The 20,737-nt window shown below is 42.3% G+C and overlaps 1 protein-coding gene across 8 annotated transcripts in view; it reads left to right on the top strand.

Annotated features, from left to right (window-relative positions):
• Positions 1-20,737, top strand: part of VPS13B (vacuolar protein sorting 13 homolog B) — a 1,237,203-nt gene that overhangs the window by 621,594 nt on the left and 594,872 nt on the right. For all 8 annotated transcript variants that reach the window (XM_033933145.1, XM_033933154.1, XM_033933146.1 and 5 more), the window contains 2 exons: positions 15,012-15,177; positions 19,603-19,717. In XM_033933145.1, the coding sequence (XP_033789036.1) occupies positions 15,012-15,177; positions 19,603-19,717 (281 nt within the window). The remainder of the gene's footprint in view (positions 1-15,011; positions 15,178-19,602; positions 19,718-20,737) is intronic.

Raw genomic sequence — 20,737 nt, 5'->3', positions numbered from 1 at the left:
AAGTATTTGTTTATGAAGTTCTTAAAGGATTTATACTTTGAGCTGTGAATAATTCTTTTCACGCTGCAAGTTTGTAGGTAGCAGACTGTTCTTATATGTTTGAGGGGTAAGGCAATTTTAAACTTCCCAAATTTCAAGGTTGCTGATGACATTGGGAGAATATGAAATAGAAGTATTTGGGTTTAGAAACAGTTACCGTAATCATTTATACTTACCTAGCATGTGAATAGTCAATGAAAAGTAGAAGAGGCTGTAACAGGCTACTTGTTACTGTTTACTTAAGCATAAATAATGGTAGAAGTGTTTAGTCCTTGGGGAAGATTTTATTTTGATAAAGCATAGCAGTATTGTGGCCAAAACTGTGATCATCCTAGGGCCTTGAGGCAGGCCAAGGATGAAGGCCTCTTGTATTTGGTTCTTCCTGATGAACAAAGATAAATTATGGAAAGAAAATAAACTCAGTATTTTTGTCATTTTGCAGTAATTGGTAAAGGAATTAAATTGTATACTTTAAGATTTAGCTTGAGGAGGTGTGGGAAAGTAGTACAGTTTCTTAGTCTAGCCTATCTAGCCTGGTGTTTCTGTGTGTCAGAAAATTAGCATGTAAACATGTTTAACAATATCACTCCATGATCTGTACGTTGGAAAGGAAAGCTGAAACTGCATGAAGAATGGGAGCAAGTTTCTAATTTATTTATTCAATGGGATTTATTTGCCATCTTTGTGAAAAGATTCACCCAAGACAGTATTCAGCAGATTTGATTTTAATATAAACTTACAATTTTGTTAACAGCATCTAATATAATAAAATGGTAAGCCGCGCATGCGCACTTCCTATGCGTGCGTCCGTTTTCCGTGAGCTGCAGCTAGGAAGTGTGCATGTGTGGCTTAGTCTGAAGCCGGGACCGCAGCCAGCCGCCGATCTATGTTTCTCCAGCGGGCGAGCGAGCGAGCGGGCGGGCGGGGGGGTGTCTCGGAGGAGAGGGATCGCCGCCGCCGCTGCCGCTCAGCGCTCCCACTGAGGAGCCCAGCAACTTTCCGCACCAGCTCTTACAATGACCCGAGTCCTTTGCCGCCCCCCCTTCCCTTCCCGCGGGCCCGACTACTTACCCGGTGATTCAAGCAGCGTGTGCAGCGGTCTTCACACGCTGCTTCGGGGCCTTCTACTGCCCTGATTTGCTCTGCCGCGTCTCTGATGATGTCATCAGGGACGTGCCAGACTAAATCAGGCCAGTAGAAGGACACGAAGCAGCGTGTGAAGACTGCTGCACACGCTGCTTGAATCGCCGGGTAGGTAGTCGGACCCGCGGGAAGGGAAGAGGGTTAGAGGAAACGCTAATGCTGCTGTACAGGGAACTGCTGTGGGGGGTAGGAAATGGAGGGGGAGGGAATGCTGCTTTGGACAGACAGACAGAGGGAGGAAGGGAGACAGAAAGAAAAGAAGAAAGACACAGGGGCAGGTGCACAGGGAACTGTTGTGGGGGGAGGGAAATGGAGGGGGAGGAAATGCTGCTTCGGACAGACAGACAGAGGGAGGAAGGAAGATAGAAAGAAAAGAAGAAAGACACAGGGGCAGGGAGATACACAGAAAGACAAAGGGGACCAGGAACAGAGACAGACAGAAAGAAAGACAGCGGGAGTCATATCAGGAGGGGTGCGGGATGCGGCAGAGGGAACTTTTCCAATGGGTGCAACTGGTGGCTGTCGGGAACCTCTGATCAGGGACAGAGCAAGGTAAGTGTATCATAGGGATAAGAAGGAGGGGGGGAGAAAAAGGAAGGGTCGCCTACTGCTGGACAGGGGGAGAAGGAAAGAGGTGCTGATGGACAGGGGGGGCTGAAGAAAAAGGAACGGAGGCCTAATGTTGGACAGATGGAGAAGGAAAGAGGTGCTGCTGGACAAGGGGGAGGTAAAACAAAGGGAGAAGGGCTGCTGCAGCATAAGGAGAGCAGTGAAGGGGTGGTGGTGGACACAGGGGAGGTAAAAGGAAGGGAGAATGGACGGGGGAGCAGGCAAGGGGTGGTGATGGACAGCCAAGGAAAAAGAAAGACAGAAAGAAAGAAAGCGGCTAAGGAGAGAGAGAGAAAGAAATAAAGACAGACACACACACATATTCTAGCACCCGTTAATGTACTGCAGGACAGGGGGAGGTAAACGGAAGAGAAAAGGGCTACTGCTGGACAGGGGGAGCAGGAAAGGGGTGCTGCTGGACAGAGGTGAGGTAAAAGGAAGGGAGAAGGGCTACTGCTGTACAGGGGGGAGAGACAGAAAGAAAGGGGGGCAGGGAGAAAGAAAGAAAGACACATACAGAAAGAGAGAAAGAAATGCCTAAGTCTACACATCTATTCTAGCACCCGTTAATGTAACGGGCTAAAAAACTAGTAACAATAATAAAATGACTAAACTTAAACATAAGTACAATCTATGAGGTAAACATGGAAACAGCAATTTAAACCTATAGGACTAACATGAAACAGTATCATGAATATATACACTTAACAACACTGTTGAACATATATGTGACCAACTCTGAGAAAAGGTGACTAAAGTCATCATAAAAAGGTTTTAATTAGGGCTACACTTCGATTAATTACAATTTAAAATTTTAATTGAATAAAGCATCCCCCTCACATTTCCTTCTATACTTGTACAGTGGCAAATATACAGAGAAGAAGTAAATTCTCAGACTAATTACTAAAATGAAAATAAATCATTTTTCTTACTTTTGTTGCTTGGTGATTTTATTTTTCTAAACAATTTGTTCCATCTTTAAAATCACTAGGTAATAAAGGTAAGAAAAATGATTTATTTTCATTTTAGTAATTAAAACATGTTGGTTCTGAGAATTTACTTCTGCTATCTATATTTGCCACTGTACAAGTATAGTAGGAAATATGAGGGGTGACGCTATATTTGATTAAAATTTTTAATCATGATTAATCACAATTAATTGATGTGTAGCCCTAGTTTTAATTAATTCTCTTAAAGCAAATGATTTGTAATACAACAGTCAAAACCCTATCCTTTTATGTGAAAAAAGCAAGCAGGTATTAAGGGTAACCTAGTGGTCAGTGCAATGGGATGTAAATTAGGGTGTGAAAGATTCTGGGATTTTTCCCTCACTGAAGCTGCAGTTATATCCCTGAGCAACAGACAAATTGGGGAAAACTATCGGTCTCAGAATGCTCTGAGCTTTGCAACTCAGTGCTGAGATCCATTAGGAGAGGGATATTCCCCTGCTAATTCAGAGGGGTGGGGCTCAGGCAGGGAGGAGTACTTCTGCCTCAGACTGCAATCATTCAGGGAGGTTCCAGGGAGATAGATCCTCCAGGAAGAGACTTCCCATAGAACAGAAGTCCCAGAAAAAGGAAACTTCCCTAGTTGTGGGTTGAATCAGAGCCCTGGGAAGGAAGAGAAAAGGAAGAGACTGTTAAGTGAGAAGGTGGTTCTCTGGTTGGCTGAGGTAAGCCAACTAGAGAACTGTTGTACTGTTGTTCCCTATCTGGCTAGAGCTAGACCTTGAGCTCAATGGACTGTCTTAACCCTGTGGTTGGGGTGGGGTAGCTGTGAAACAAGAAGGACAAGAGCTTTAACTCACTGTATTTTCTTTTGTACCTTAAAAAGGGGAACTGTTCCCTAAGCCTATGAGGTAAAAGGCTTGTACCAAAGTGAAAATAAAACTTCTTTCTGTTCATGTTCAACTGTGTCCTGGCTCTGAGTGTGAGTGTGCAGACCTCTCCTGAATATTCTGTACAGCCTGTTATTTATGGTGATTCTACCTGGTTCTTAGCTTCTGCTGCAGAGAAGCTGGACTCGGGTATCTTTCACATTTGGGACCTCTATGCTGTAACAGAGGAACGTGTTAAACAGGCTAAGGAAGATAGCTCTGCCTTAGAGAGTGAGGGTAAACACACCACAGGTATCAAGTGCTGGACATGCAGGGGTTTTCTTATTTTCTTTTGCTTGTTAGTATTGCCAGAGCTGAATTCAACAAATTTATAAACCCCCCCAAAAAAGATGTAATAATATGCAAAAATAAAAAATCCTCCTTGGATAATAGTGAGAATAACAGAAGCCAATATCGAGAAATTGTGTGACCAATTGTGTGAAATTAGCTAGCCCTAATGAAAAAATTCAGGAAACAATAATCCAATTTAATGGTCAAAACTTTGAGATAGCATCAGAATGAAGTGAGGGAAATACAACATGGCCCAGAAAGGTCAGGCCAAGGGAGGCCTGTTTCAACATAACCAACATGACTCTTGGGCTGGGGTCAGGATACAGACTCTCCTATTTGTTTTGCATGCAGAGCCCATGGCCACATGGCAAGAGATTATCCAGGGGTAAATGAAGATGCCATAAATTAATATGACAATTCCTCATTCTTGTAATCTTGTGGAGACTTAACCACCCAAAGATAGAAACTGCTTGATAAAAGTGAAGCTAAATGGGAATCTTTACCCAGTGCTGGTAGACTCTGGCAGTGAAAACGTAGACTGATTGCAAATAAATTATAGCCAACCCACATTGCTATCATGCGTGCACGGGGAATATGTTTATGTTTATTGTACATTTGATATCCCGCTTAATGCAAGAGGTCAAAGAGGCTTTACAAATTTAAAAATAATAAAATTTATATAATAAAGAAATAAATAAAAGAAATTCAAAAACAGTAAAATAATTCAAAAACAAAAATCAAAAAAAGAAAGAGGATAAGTGAAATAGAAAAGATACAAAAAGACTGAAAAAAGAAACTACAAAGTACAATATCACAGCATAAGTAAAGAAGTAAAATCAAAAGCTTGTCTATTCCTGGCTCAGTTAGTGGTAAATGCAAGTTGTCCTGGTGCTGGCAGACCTCAAGAGGTAGCTCTAGCTTGGTTCCTAATGCCAGAGAGTCCAGCCAATTAGAAGCAGTAATTCAAGCAGAACAGGAGAATGATGACTGGATTGAACAGAGGCCACAACTCCACCAGGAGACCCTGAGGAAGGGAAGCAGAGAGCCGATCAGACCTTTCAAGAAGCTCTGGCAGACACGAGCTGGGAGAAAAGGTACTCCCTGCCACCAGGACAGTTCCACCACATCGTCAGCAGGATGACGATAGCAGGATGTGGCCTCTGCTGAAGGAAACCCATAAACACCTCTATCTCTGCCCAGATGATGAAAGACATGGTCCACCACAGCCATGGAGATGGAGCCTCTGCACCAAACACATCACCACGGTGACGTGCTGAATCAGCCACACCAGCCCTCCACATGGCTTTCTTCAGCAAGGTCTTCCACCAGCAACAAGTCCAGGGGGAAACGAGGGGAGTCAGCAACTTATAGTAAAGTGTTGGCAATTAGAGAGGTCTTCAACCGTTAAACAATATATAACGGTCGATCGAAGGGAAACAGGAAATTTAATAAAGAACAAAAACCATAGCCTTAACACATTTAAAAGTTAAAAATAAAGAAAATAATAAAACAGATTAAATAAGCCAAAAGGAAGCAATCAAAAAGCAAAATGAAGCAAATTAAAGCAAAAATAAAAACAGAATGAGGGAGGTAGTACAGAATGATGTCTTAATCGGATTTCATCTAGAATACAGACAGTATCCTACGGCTCATGTGACCTTCAAGATTCCGATTGAGGAGGCTCAGCTGGAAGCAGTGGTTCCTTACCCAGTTCCTTTTGCTGTGGTTGCCTTACCCAGTTGTTGTGGGCCAGGACTTGGCGACCTACAGCATACATGGGGACCCTGGAAGTCGCAGAATTAAAGACCTGCCTACAACAGAGAGAAGAGGAGCTTCTCAAATGTAAGGACAGGGAACCCATCTGGAATCCTCCAATGCAGCGCTGCAGGAGCTAGCAGGAGAGCTCAGGAAGGAAGTGGAAAGGTCAAAGGAGCTTAACCAGAATACAGAGGTGCACTGAGATATGGTTTTGCTGGTGACCCGCTGGCCACAGGAGCAGTGTAGGTGGCTAGAATTGATGGTTGTGAGGAGGAAAGGCAGGGCAAGAAGGTAAGGTTTCAACCAAAAGGAAAAAAGAAGTATATTCCTTTAAATAAGAACCAGAAGAGGCTAATCCTGAGGAAGAGTACTGACATCATTAATCTTTTCCAGGATCATAGGGATTGGCCTCCCTTGATCTAATTTCTAGAGTTTATGCAGAAACCTGGATTGGGAGGGGCTCAAGAAGTGAGAAGCAGCCAACCACACTGATTTGCAGAGCCCCAGCCTCTCAGGGACTCTAAACCTGGATTTTGGGAAAGCCAGGGGACAGCCAAGAGGACTTGGAATTGGAGAATACCGGGGGAACCCAGGAAGAAAGGGAAAGGAATCAAACTGAAAGTTCTCACAGGAGCCAGAAGGTATGGATTTAACTTAAAAGTGGAAATTGGGGTGGTTATAACCCAGTTAATTATCAGAAGAAAAGTTTGCCTACTGGCAAATTCCCAAAAGACTGATTGCCACAGAACCAGCAGTAACGCCAAAGGAATGCCTAGGTGGGGAGGAGACCTGTTAACATGGAAAAGGTGTAACAATAGGATTCCTACAGGGTTGCATGGGGCCTAGAGACATTCAGACTGTGGTTTGGGTGGCTGGAAGCCAGAGAATTGATTGAAAGACTGCTGTGGATTGTGTATGAAGAAGTGTGGGGGAGGGGTGGACTTTGAAAAGGTAATTTTTCCTTTAGTTTTTCTTTTTGAGCATTTGCCTACAAGAATTACCTTTGGAGTGCTTATTAAAGACATTCCGTTGGACTAACGAAACCCAATGGACTGCTGGTGGATTAGGGGCAGTGCAGAGACTGCCCTGAATAGATGAGGAATAAAAAAGAAATTTTTTTTTCTTTTGTTAGGACTGATAAAGAGAGAAGGGCTGGGAACTCTCTGGGGTCAAGCCCAGAGATAATAATATTCTGAGCTTGTGGGTGAGAACGAGAGCCCTAAGAAAATTTAAAGGATCTATGAAAAAGAGGTCTTGTTTGGACGTTATTGTCCTTATATGTTCAACCCCTCCAGGTTGAAGGGGAGGAACTCCTAAGTCTTTATCAATTGCCTGCTTCATTAAATGTGAGGCGAAGTATCCTAAGGGCTCCTCATTTGATGCACAAAAGGTCAGAATGAACTAACTCTGGGTGAAGGTTCGGCACCAAGCTGCCACGCCCTATGTGGTGACATGGTAGAGAAGATGGAAAAAAGGCTGGCGGTCATGGAGGTAGAGCTGATGTAACAGCGACAAATGATCCAGCGTCAATGAACCAAGTTGATATGATGGTCTAGCCTCAGAGGATGTCAATGAGACTCATTGAGTCCGTGAGGGCCATGCATTGAGAATTCAGCTCCCAAGAAAATGTAGGAAGATGTAAGATGCCCCTGTTCAAGAGTTGCAAGGCCAGTAGCATGATAGGCCATTTGCGTGACAGGGCCCAATGGTTGCTGTGCTTCTTTTGCCCTGTTTCAGTGTGAAAGTGGAGGATAATAATTGACACACTTGATCGTGTGAAAGATGCCCTGAGGGGAGGGAACCATGGGTGCTTCTGAGCAACAATGCCAAATAAAGGGTTAAGAAAGGTTTGGACAATTTTTTGGAGAAAAAGTCCATAGTCTATTATTGAGACAGACATGGGGAAAGCCACTGCTTGCCCTGGATTGGTAGCATGGAATGTTGCTACTATTTGGGTTTTGGCCAGTACTAGTGACCTGGATTGGCCACCGTGAAGATGGGCTACTGGGCTACCATTGGCCTGACTCAGTATTGCTTTTCTTATGGTCTTATTTAATGTATAATCTTAAGGATAATGGACTGAAATCTGTAAATCAGCTGGGATCTCCCCATACTAGACACCATCTGTATTCACTTCCTCACAACACTCATCTATCTTGCTCTGCTTCAGTTTCTGAAGAGAGCCTGTTGAAGCCTGAATTTAGTCACCAACACCCCAATGTTTATAAAGGGTCCTCTTCAGTGTCATTTTCCTCTATCTATCACAGTGAATAAAGAGCTTTTCTGGCAGATAAGCAAATTAATTTTTTCTATCCCCTTTCCTGCAGATTTTGATTCTTCTCCCCAATATGAGTTTGAAAATGGCCCCAGTACCCCTCTTTTTGGTTCTTTCAACTTTACCTCACCCCAATGCCTCATGATGTTAGTTAGAGGCAGAAAAGATCTTCAATTCTCACTACCCTACTTACTCCAAGTAGTATCAGATGACCGGATGCTTTCCTTAGCTCCTCGTATGCACAGGGCAAAAGAATACCTTAGGTTAGCCCATACCATTTGAAATGCATTGAGCAGTACAGGGATGACTAGTAATCTATTCCTCTATGCTTTGTGGTCTCAAATGAGGTAGCCAGTGGGGGAGGAGTTATATGGAAGAAGGAAATATGGTTTAGAAATGATCGTTTGGAATAGGCAGAGTTTGCCAGCTAGGGGAGAGATAGAGTCCAATTGCTCAAGTTTTATTGGGTTCTTTATTCACCCAAGAAAGAACATAAGAATAACTTTACTGGGTCAGAACAATGGTCCTTCTAGCACAGTAGCCTATCTTCACGGAGGCCAATCCAAGACCCAAGAATTTGGCAAAACCCAAATAGAAGCAGCAGTCCATGCCACCAATCCAGGGAAAGCAGTGGCTTCTCCCATGTCTGTCTTAACAGCAGACTATGGACTTTTCCTCCAGGAACTTGTCCAAACCTTTTTTTTTTTTATACCACCTACATTAACCGCTCTTACCACATCCTCCATAGGGGATGGCTAGACTGGCTTTATTAAAACAGCATATAAACCAGAGCAGTGGCAGGCATTTTAGCTGTCAAAATAGTTTACTTTATCTCTTCTGGTGGTAGTTAATGGTTTGCTTTAGCTGGAAGATTACTGTAAATCTTGGTGCTTCACATAATTTACAGCAAGTCATTTTAATATCAATGAAATGCTTTGCATTCATTCCATGCAAAGCAGCACATTAAAATATTTCAGGCAATAAAAAAACCCCAAAGGTTATAATGATAAAGCAAAAGCATACGTATGTTGCTATTAATACATTAACTCATTGAATAGATGCATAAATACAGTTTACTAAATTGTAGAGCTAACCAAATATTCATATTTGATTAAATTTGGCCACGTATTTGATCAAATAGTGCTTTAATTTTGAATACAAATAATCTGGGGCTCTACTGTCCTAAATTCTACTGAAATAAACACTTGATTTCTGATTTCAAATAGCTTCTTTTATTATATGTTATGTTAAAGCTCAATGCTCATTATTCATATTCAGCTGAATAGTAAAATCTCCTATTTGGTACAACTCTACTAGATTCCCTAGTTATGATAAGGCAAAAATTTATGAGTAGATTTAAAATAAGCAAATGTATGTTCTCTTAGTAAACAAATCATAAAACTGAAGCCTAGGCCTAGCTCTTTAGACATGTGGTTGTTTTTGTCAGGTTGTGATCATATGATATCGCTGAGTGGTCATTACCCGTTACACATGCCAGCAGGGGAGAGCCAACGGAGGAGGGCTGCAGTCCGGCCATCGGACCAACGGTCGGCTTGGGGGCCCGTTCCAGCGGGGCACCCGACACTGTCTTCGCTCCTCCCCCATTCCAGCAGGGGAGAGCCGACGGAGGAGGGCTGCAGTCCGACCATCGGACCAACGGTTGGCTCAGGGGCCCGTTCAAGCTGGACTTCAGTTTTGACTGTTTTGATTTTATTTTCAATTCTTTTTAGTTTATGATATATTTTTTAATCTCACTTATTGTTTTACCACTTATTTTGTTTTATTTTATCATTCAAATTTCATTTAAATTTCCCCAGAATTCTATTGTTTCAACGGTTCTCCCTCTGCATCTATTCTTATCTCCCCTCTTTTTTCAACCTTTCAAAGTCCTTTAGATCATTGTAGTCTTATTAGAATGTTTATTTTCTTATTTTTCTCATCTATTCTCTATTTTATTTCTTCATTACTCTACTAATTGTCATTTTTCCAGGTACTTTAGTTAGATTGTGAGCCTTCGGGACAGTAAGGGAATTTCTAAGTACCTATTTTACTTATAATTTTAATGCACCCTATTGTCTATTTTTCTGTAAACCGCTTAGAATCCTAACGGAGTTTAGCGGTATATAAGAAATAAATTACATTACATTACATCTGTCCCCAGGCACTTCCTGATCTTCCACTGGACTCTTCGTAAACAAAACAACACATTCTTAGTAATACATACAGTCCATTAAAACATTTCTAAATCCGGTGACCAAGTTATCTTGGTCACTACTGGATCCTCCCTGACCCTCATTGGTCCTCCAGGCCTTCTCACAGCTTCCAGGTACCATTACCGGTCTCTCCGCCTGTCGCCACTGGTCCTACTGGACCCTCCGCTGGTCACATGCCAGTCCTTGTCAGCCTAGAACATTGGACTCTTCTGATCTTCTGACTGCTTCTTGTAAGGGCCACCGCTGGACCTTATGCTCCCCAGCCTCTTGGGTCCCCATGGGTCTTCAAGCCTGAGCCTCGTCTGCCCCCCCATCTTCCCGGGACTCCAGGCTCTATCAGGCCCTCCAGCTACTCCTCCTTCCAGGCCCTTTCCAGCCAGTCTCTCACTGAGGGCTCTTCCTGAAGACTCTTCCTGAAGACTCCTTCCAGTCCCTCAGCTGCTCTCTGTGAGGACTCTTCCAGTCACTCATACCCCTGGACACTACACATCCACCAGGCTCCTGCTGCTCAGGGGTTGCCTGGCTCCCGAAGGAGCTTCTGTTCTTCACAGCTCTCTGTCCTGGAGCACCCTTTTCCACTCAAAGTGAGTAGACAGCTCCCAGGTGCCTTTGAAGCTAGTGTATGCAAATAAGCTCCTTTTCCATTGCTCAGACTCCCTCTGCTGGCCTGTGACAGGAACTTTACCCTGGTGCAATACCAGCTGCATCAGTTCCCTCCCTACACCCCCCCCCAAAAAAAAAAAAAAATAATAATTTGATATTCTGAGCTACTATCTGGATAAAATGGTAATACTCAGTCCATTAATCAGGCTGAATATTGCAACTAGGACAACCATTTTTATTTTTTGTTTTATTTTACATAGTAACATGGTAGGTGACGGCAGATAAAGACCCGAATGGTCCATCCAGTCTGCCCAACCTGATTCAATTTAATTTTTTTTTCTTTGCTATTTCTGGGCAAGAATCCAAAGCTCTGCCTGGTACTGTGTTTAGGTTCCAACTACTGAAATCTCCGTCAAAACTCACTCCAGCCCATCAACACCCTCCCAGCCATTGAAGCCCTCTCCAGCCCATCCTCAACCAAATGGTGCAAGTCTGCCCGGTACTGGCCTTAATGCTTCAATATTTACTATTATTTTTTGATTCTAGATCCTCTTGTGTTCATCCCACGCTTTTTTGAACTCCATCACCATTTTCCTCTCCACCACCTCTCTCGGGAGCGCATTTCAGGCATCCACCACCCTCTCCATAAAGAAGAATTTCCTTACATTGCTCTTGAGTCTCCTACCCCTCAGCCTCAAATTATGCCCTCTGGTATTACCATTTTCCTTTCTTTTGAAAAGATTTTGTTCTAAGTTAATACCTTTCAAGTACTTAAAAGTCTGGATCATATCTCTCCTGTCCCTCCTTTCCTCTAGGGCAGGGGTGTCAAAGTCCCTCCTCGAGGGCCGCAATCCAGTCGGATTTTCAGGATTTCCCCAATGAATATCCATGAGATCTATTAGCATACAATGAAAGCAGTGCATGCAAATAGATCTCATGCATATTCATTGGTGAAATCCTGAAAACCCGACTGGATTGCGGCCCTCGAGGAGGGACTTTGACACCCCTGCTCTAAGGTATACATATTCAGGGCTTCCAGTCTCTCCTCATAAGTCTTTTGGTGCAAACCTCCTATCATTTTTGTCACTCTCCTCTGGACCACTTCAAGTCTTCTTATGTCCTTAGCCAAATATGGTCTCCAAAATAACACAACACAATATTCCAAAAGGGTCCTCACCAATGACCTGTACAGGGGCATCAACACCTTCTTTCTTCTACTGGTCACGCCTTTCTTTATACAGCCCAGCATCTTTCTGGCAGCAGCCACCGCCTTGTCACACTGTTTTTTTGCCTTTAGATCTTCGGACACTTATCACCCCAAGGTCCCTCTCCCCTTCTGTGCATATCAGCCTCTCACCTCCCAGCATATACGGTTCCTTCCTATTATTAATCCCCAAATGCATTACTCTGCATTTCTTTGCATTGAATTTTAGTTGCCAGATATTAGACCATTCCTCTAACTTTTGCAGATCCTTTTTCATTCTTTCTACTCCCTCCACGGTATCTACTCTGTTACAAATCTTGGTATCATTCACAAAAAGGCAAAACTTACCTTCTATCCCTTCAGCAATGTCACTCACAAATATATTGAACAAGATCGTCCCCAGCACCAAACCGTGAGGGACTTCAATATAGAGAATGACACAGGGAAAAAATCTGTCCCTGTCACTGCCCCGTCCCCGTTCCACCATCCCCTTCACCACCCGTCACCGTCACTGCCATCCCATTCAGCGCCCCGTCACCATTCCCACAGCATCCATACAAGCTCAGTACTACAATATTTAGCTTATTCTTTCCTTATAAATCAAAGTTCTGGCTGCTGAACTGGAGAAAGAGATGTTCAGCTGGCAATGCTTTGTTTATAAATTTTTATCAACACAACTAATATACTACTTTATCCTAAAGCAAAAAAAAAAAGAAATAGAATTTTTTTTCTACCTTTGTAGTCTGGTTTCTGCTATCCTCATCTTCTCATTCAATTCCTTCCATCCACTGTCTCTCTTCTCTCTGCGTCGTCCATTTGCTCTGTTACTGTGCCTCTCCCTTTCTCCCCCTCCCTCCAAATTGGTCTGGCACCCAACTTCTTCCCTCCGCTTCCCCCATAGTCTGGCATCTCTGTCTTCTTCCCTGCCAGCATCTTCTCCCCACTCTCTCGGAGAATCTCGGCGAGAGAGAGAATTAGAAGGGCTTGAGCATGCGCAGATGCATACTCAAAGCCGGCAGAGGCAGGAAGAAGATCTTCAAGCGGCACCGGCACATCCTGTGGGCTGCGTGCCAGTGTCAGATGGGGGGTGAGTTAAAGTTGGTCGGATGGGGGGTGCCTGTTCTCGCAGGGGGGGTGCCGATTCGAGCAGGTGAGGGGCCTTTACGAGCGGGGGAGGGGGAGCGATGCCGGTTCTCAGGGTGGGTGCTCGCAAATCGAGTCAACACTCGGTTTGCGAGACAAGTTTTGCGAGACTGTTTTGTTAGGCTTGCAAAACACTCGCAAACCGGGTTACTCACAAACCGAGGTTTGACTGTATATTGCTTTACCTTGACAAACAAGACAAACCAGTGTATAGACTAAAGCTTGAAAAGAACTCTGTTTTAGATAGGAAAGCTGGAAAAGCACATATCATCATAGACAATAAAACTCATGGAATCAAAATACATATCCAGAGTAAGATTATATGAATATCCAGCCCTGAATATGTATACCCTAGAGGAAAGGAGAGACAGGGGAGATATGATTCAGACGTTCAAATACTTAAAGGGTAGAACAAAATCTTTTCCAGAGAAAGGAAAATGGTAAAACCAGAGGACATAATTTGAGGTTGAGGGGTGGTAGATTCAGGGGCAATGTTAGGAAATTCTACTTTACGGAGAGGGTGGTGGATGCCTGGAATGCGCTCCCGAGAGAGGTGGTGGAGAGTAAAACTGTGACTGAGTTCAAAGAAGCGTGGGATGAACACAGAAGATTTAGAATCAGAAAATAATATTAAAGATTGAACTAGGCCAGTTACTGGTCAGACTTGTACGGTCTGCGTCTGTGTATGGCCGTTTGGTGGAGGATGGGCAGGGGAGGGCTTAAATAACTGGGAGGGTGTAGATGGGCTGGAGTAAGTCTTAACAGAGATTTCGGCAGTTGGAACCCCAGCATAGTACCGGGTAAAGCTTTGGATTCTTGCCCAGAAATAGCTAAGAAGAAAAAAAAAAAAAAAATTAAATTGAATCAGGTTGGGCAGACTGGATGGACCATTCGGGTCTTTATCTGCCGTCATCTACTATGTTACTATGTTACATATAGACCATCACCAATTCCAGAAAAGACTGCCACCCAAGCCTTGCACTGTCCTTCAAAGGTCTTTTAGAATAAAGGTTTAGTTGAAAAATTTAAACTTTAGAAAAACAATAATTCAGTCCTGATATACAGAGGGAGGCTATTTCAAGTATATAGAAGGCACTATGTCTAGTGGATCCAAATTTAGCAAATCTTGGGCCACAGAGCATCAGTCTATAATCGTTCAACAAATGCATTACCCGAGCGGGAGAGTAAGGAATAATGAGTGACTCCAAATATTGAGGAGTATATATATAAACAGCTCGGAATTTAAGAATGAATAATTTAAACCAGTGGTTCTTAAACCTGTACTGGGGGACCCCCAGCTAGTCAGGTTTTCAAGATATCCCTAATGAATATGCATGCCTGTCACCTCTAACTTATGCAAATCTGCCTTATGCATTTTCATTAGGGACATCTTGAAAACCCAACTGGCTTAGGAGTGCTAAAGGACTTAAAATTATGTTAAGGAGAGGAGGGAGTGTTATAAAATTGATCCCTGATGCACTCTACAATAAAGTGATCATAATGAGGAATATAATGAGAATGTAGTCACTTGAAATGCATGATTAGATAAAAAGGAAGGAAACCACTTTAGTACTGTCCCTATAAACCCAGACTTGCTAACTGGGAGAGTAGGAGAGAGTGATCAATAACATCAAAAGTGGCTGTTATATCTAAAGAAACCACCAAAGTGCCACTGAAAATCACTGGATAGACTACTACCGGGCTGCATATACTGTATAGTCTTGTTCCCATTTTCTTATAATTCCTTTTGACACATTCATTAAGTTAGATGATAAAGACTCAAATGGTAGGCTGCTCAGTTTTAGCATATGTTTGTGACAAATTGATGATGTAAATTAATATTATATATGTTTCCAGGGTGATTCAATGCCAGTTGTTGATGACTCTCCGTTCTCAGATTCTGTGACTTTAGAACAAACAACAAGCAACATTGGTGTGTCGAGTGGGCATGTCAGCTTGTGGATGCAGTGGATGTTACCAAAAATTACTGTCAAGTTGTTTGCTCCAGATTCCCTATATAAAGGTAATGGTACAAGTGGGTATTATGTTCCTAATGATCATTCATAGTTTAAAAGCGGTAGTAAATAAAACAAAAAACAAAGAAACCAAAGTTCCAGGTCAAGACCAGTGGGAAAGTCCTCCTTTCATATTCCTATAGTTTCACCCGCAATGGAAACAACGAAACAAGTTCAAAAAGGTTTTAGTTGGTGGTTTGAAGTCAGATACCTGGCAAAAAATCACTATTGTTTGAAAGGTTGTGAAACTGTAATACATTTTTTTATAATAAACTAAATCTTCATTCAGATTTCTAACAGACAAAACCTTTTGTACATAAACACTTGGGCTTCCCAACATTACATATTCCTGGTTAAACATACAAATTTTCTATATTCTACTTCAGTGTTTCCCTTGCCAGTCAGGTTTTTAGGATATCCACAGTGAATATGCATGAAAGAAATTTACATATAATGGAGGCAGTGTATGCAAATCAAGTTTATGCATATTCATTATGGATATCCTAAAAACCTGACTGGCAAGGGGGTACTCCAGGACCGTGTTGAGAAACACTGTTTTACTTCACCAATCCTTTCTCTTTCCTCCACCCTCTTGCGGCTTGCCTTATCTTTTGATCTCCAAATCTTCATACCTCAAAGGATCCTATTACCCTCCCCACCAAGTTTATTCCATTATCTGGGAGTTACCATAATATTTATTCTTTGCCATTTTTAAAAAGGCATCCACATTATTTTGGTACATTGAAATAAGCTTTGGCATCAAATATTATATATTTGGCAAATTGCAGTAAGCTTTGACATTAAATAAACAAAATGTAGTTCACAGATGACCTTCCCAATATAAGGTTTCTTTTTTTAGTTCAATCATTTTTATTGGAAGTTTTAATATACAAGAAATGGCAGTAGTGACCAGAACCCACAACAGAGAATAACAATATGAATACAATTAGTCCATCACTGCTACCATAAGAAATTCAAGGTAGGTAACATCCTACCAGAACAATAAGTAAAAAGAACAAAAGAACTGGTCAGATGTGTAAAGTACAATATACAAACAGAATCAGATTATCAGTTTGAGTGACAAAACAAGCATTGACAGTAGTGTCTAATAATAACAATGATAAACTCAGGTTCGCAAGGGGCTGCAGTAGGACATGTCACTTTATATGGGCTCAAGAAGGGCTGGCCACTACAATATGAGTAGCCAATGGCTATATAGGCTATGAGGGCTAGATGCACTAAAGAGGATCAATAAGGCCTTGTGGGTTTGCTCCGATCCAGTTTTTGGCCGATTAAAAAAGAGCTATTCATGCACTAAAATATTTGCATGCAAATGATTCACGTGGAGGTTCATCTCACATGGACTCTCCCATCCAATTGATCATTGTGAGAGCGACTCTCACATGTGCACAGAGCTGGCAAGGGAAACCTGAACAGTTGAGAGGCAGGGGAAGCCCTGAAAACAGCCTCCTGCCACTCAGCTGTTCGGGGCAGGAAATGTCTTTTTTGTTTTAATAGAACGGGCACAGATTCTGTTCGTGTTACACATGCACAATATCTGCCCCATTAAAAGAAAAAGAAAGAAAAATCCCCCCTGCCGAAGACTGCCCTCCCCAACGACCTCCGATTAATGCGGTACCGGGAATCTCCCCCCCCTCCCCCCGCGATAGCAAAAATTGCCATGCTGCTCCCACCCCCCCCTTTCCGGTTTGAGAAAAAATGGCAGGAAGGATGCCCACTCTCTCTTGCCATGCCGACCACCCCTCTCCCGTGGCAGCAAAATAGCAGGAGGAATGCCCATCGGTGAATCTATTTGCTTTCTGAAAAAAATCGAACTTGCCAATTCTGACACCTCCGGGTCTTCTAAATCCTGGTGAGAAGAGGCAGTGCTTGGAACAGGATGCTCCTGGCATTCCCTGCCGGGGCCTTCCCTATCCGCGTTACTGATGATGTCACTGATGATGCGGCAGAGGGAAGCCCTGGCGGGGCAGACCAGAAGTAGCCTGTTCAGAGTGCTGCCTCTTCCTGCCGGCCACCGCCACCGCCGCTGCTGCTTTGGGAGGCCCGTATGTCAGATCTCACAGTGGAGGGGGTCAGTTAGGAGGTGCTGCACAGGGAGGGAGGGAAAACTGCTGCACAGGGAGATGGAAGGGAGGGATGGAAAGCTGCTGAACAGGGAGATAAAAGAGATAGAAAGCTGCTATGTTTAGGAGTGAGAGGAGAGAGGAAGAATTGTTGGACATGGGGTGGAGGAGAGGAAGGAAGACATGCATTAAAGAGGTAGAAAGGGGTGAGAGGGAGAAATCTTGCATATGGTGGAGGGGAGGGAAACTTGCAAGGAGAAAAGAGAGGGAGAAATGTTGGACATAGGGTGGAGGGCAGGGAGAGATGGTGCATGGAAAGTGAAAAAAATGTTGCACATGATAATGGAGGGGAGGAAGGGAGAGATGCTGCATGGAGGGAAATAGAGAAGTTTGATCCAGGGCACAAGGCAGGGATAGAGAGAGATGGTAGACAGTGGGAAAGAAACAGAAATATTGGATATGGCAGTGGAAGGGAAGGTACAGAGATGGAAGATGGATGGTGAGCATGGAGAAAGAAGCAAATGTCAAATGGGTAGGAGACCCTGGCGAGCGAATTCAGAAGACAAACAGAAACCAGAGCCTGGGGCCAACACGATTTGAAAAATAAATTGACCAGACAACAAAAGGTAGAAAAAAATTACTTTATTTTCTATTTTGTGTTTACAATATGTCAGATTTGAAATGTGTATCCTACCAGAGCTGGTGTTAGACTGTGAGCATGAGCTAGGACCTAACAGAGAGAGGAAAGATCTTGTTATTTTTTTACACCACAGCACCGGCGTAGGGTTGGAGAGGGCAAATGTTTATATCTCTAATCAGATTTTAAAGTACTTCTAATTTGCGAATACGATTACTGTAGTTATAGAACTCTATTTTGAGCCTCACATCACAACTGTCATACAGGATGTTTTGTTTTTTTTGGAGGGGGGTTATTTTTTTGTGGATGCTATTCAGTAGACTACTTGACTACTGTAATTCTTTATTAAATGGCTCAGTGTGCCCTAAGGTATGTACAACTGGTTCAAAATACAGCTACAGGTATTGGTCCTGCACCATGCCTGATACGATTACCCAGTTAGTCTTCTTTTCTTATAAAACCACTGCAGAATCACAATCAAAATCCTGTTCAATGCATTTAAGGTCATATGGGTAGGCTTCCCAGTATCCCTTTTAGATGCACTTATTCCCCTTTGCTCTTCTAGACAGTTATATTCTTAACAATAGGTTACTAGCATCCCCCACTCTCTCCCCCCCCCCCAGCTTGAGCACGATGGTCTTCGTACCACTTTTTTTTTTTTTAATTCCTTGCCTTAAGCAATGCAAATGCAAAAATGTGGAGGTCCAGATACTTCTTTTTGTTGCCATTAGAATATGCTAACTCTCTTGGGGGCTTGATTATTCTCCAAAAGCCTTGTTGACATCACTCCACATCCTCTCTGCCCTGGAAGAACTTTTATTCTTTATTTTTATGGAGACTTTATTTCATGTAATCATTGTTTTTGTCTCTAGACCATCTTTCCATTTGGCTTAAGATAGTTTACAGCATTTTTTTTCTAGTATGATAAATCCCTTCTCCAAAGAGCTTTTAATCTAATTGAGTACTTGAGACAACAGGAGATAAAATGGCCTAGTTTGAACACAGTGGAGGGTATGCTCACTGGTGGGGAAAACAAGTTTCTTACCTTGGGCTTACCGAAGTTGATGCAAAGATTTAAGGTCTCTTTCACAAATACTTTTTATATCAACTGTTTGGAGAAACCTGGGAGGTAGCTTTAGGAGTAGCTGGGGAATAGTGTACATGCGTACCTTCTTGGATTTCTAGTACGGTGCTCTTTTTACTTTCTTCCTCTTTTTTACTTTTAATCTGATGTCAACCACTTTGATATTGCATTTTACAAATGTACAACTTAAACACTTTTCATATGAGTTTTATTGTAGAGACCATAAAATTCTTCTGAAATGGAATAGCTCAGTGGTTTTCAGCGCTGCCTCATCCATTATATGCAAATCTCTTTCTTGCATATTCATTAGGGATATTCTGAAAATCTGACTGGCTGGGGTTCTCTCAGGACAGGGTTAAGAACCACTGGAATAGCTGATATGATATAATCTTCACTTTTTTAAGATTGTCATATTAGTTTCAATGTAAACAGCTTTTTGTCTTGTTTTATGCATTCTAAAACACTGGCATTCATAGGATTGCATGAATGTTTTTATTGTCCAGTGATATTTTTTAATGTCATCAGGTATAGAAAATATTTTATTATGAAAATTTACATAGAAGAGGACATTATTGGCTTCTAAAGATCATACAATGTTTATCCTATTAATTTTGTCTTAACTTTGCAGAGATTTGTGTTGTCGGTGAACTTGAAGATCTCAGTGCCTCTGTGGATATTCAGGATGTATATACAAAGGTCAAGTGCAAAATTGAAAGTTTCAACATAGACCACTACAGAAGCAGGTAGTGTTTAAAATGACTTGAAAACTTTCTTGTAGTTTAGTTTAATTGTAGAAAGATGCCTTTAAGGATTTATAAGGTGCCATATGTTTTGTAAAGGCAGGAGTTCAGTTTATTGAGCTGAAAAATGTGCTATCTAAAATTCTATTGTAGAGATGTGGCACAGCAGCATTTAAGTGTTAAAGAGCTACTGAATAATAACAGTGGTATATACCATGGGACCCCAGTGCCTGAGGACAATGTTTACATTTGTGCCTCCAACTCATATCACTTCCAGTTCTTGCCCATTCCCCTGAGACAGTCCAATCTTAGCTGAGAGTTCAGGTGGAGTACAGCAATCCTAGTGCTTCTCTAATTTGTCTTCCTGCCCTTTCCTGCACCTCTCCTGCCCTTGTGGTTGAAAACTTAGCTCAGGTGTTTGACCTGCCTGGTGTGCTCTAGATTTCTTCTGTGCACTGGGAGAGATGCTGATGACATAACAAATGCTGCTGCCATACCACTGACTCCATTCACTGCTGTCAGCTGAGATAGACAGCTGTGTGAGAAAAAAGATCTGGTAGACATCACTTCTGAACTGTGGGCAGCCCTCACCTAAGGCTTTGATTACTAAAGCAATAATCATTAGTTCTCTACTCCACAAATAATGATTTTGTAAAAATACATAATTGAGTAAAATACTTTTGTATAATTAAACTTTAAATAAATGCTTTAATTTTAGATGACCTCAATAATAGCAATACAATTTCCATCCAGTGCCAACTGCCTGATATATTATGTAATAATACAAAACCCTACAAAATAAAAAATCACTCAGATCCTCCTAGAGCAAACCTGACAATACCATAACAGCACTGCCAGGACTCAAACAGCAACAATGCTTTATGAAAAAGGCTGCAGTACAAAACTTACACCAGCTACAAGTATTATACTAGGCCCTGCTATATAATACACCTTCTACACATACAGAAACTACACACTAGCAAAATCCTTCACACTGGCACATGCAAAATGCAACCATACTCT

The sequence above is a fragment of the Geotrypetes seraphini genome, chromosome 2 (assembly GCF_902459505.1).
Source record: "Geotrypetes seraphini chromosome 2, aGeoSer1.1, whole genome shotgun sequence".
NCBI classification, from domain to species: Eukaryota; Metazoa; Chordata; class Amphibia; order Gymnophiona; family Dermophiidae; genus Geotrypetes; species Geotrypetes seraphini.
The sequence above is the reverse complement of the archived record's forward strand: the minus strand, read 5'-3'. Positions and strand labels throughout refer to the sequence as shown.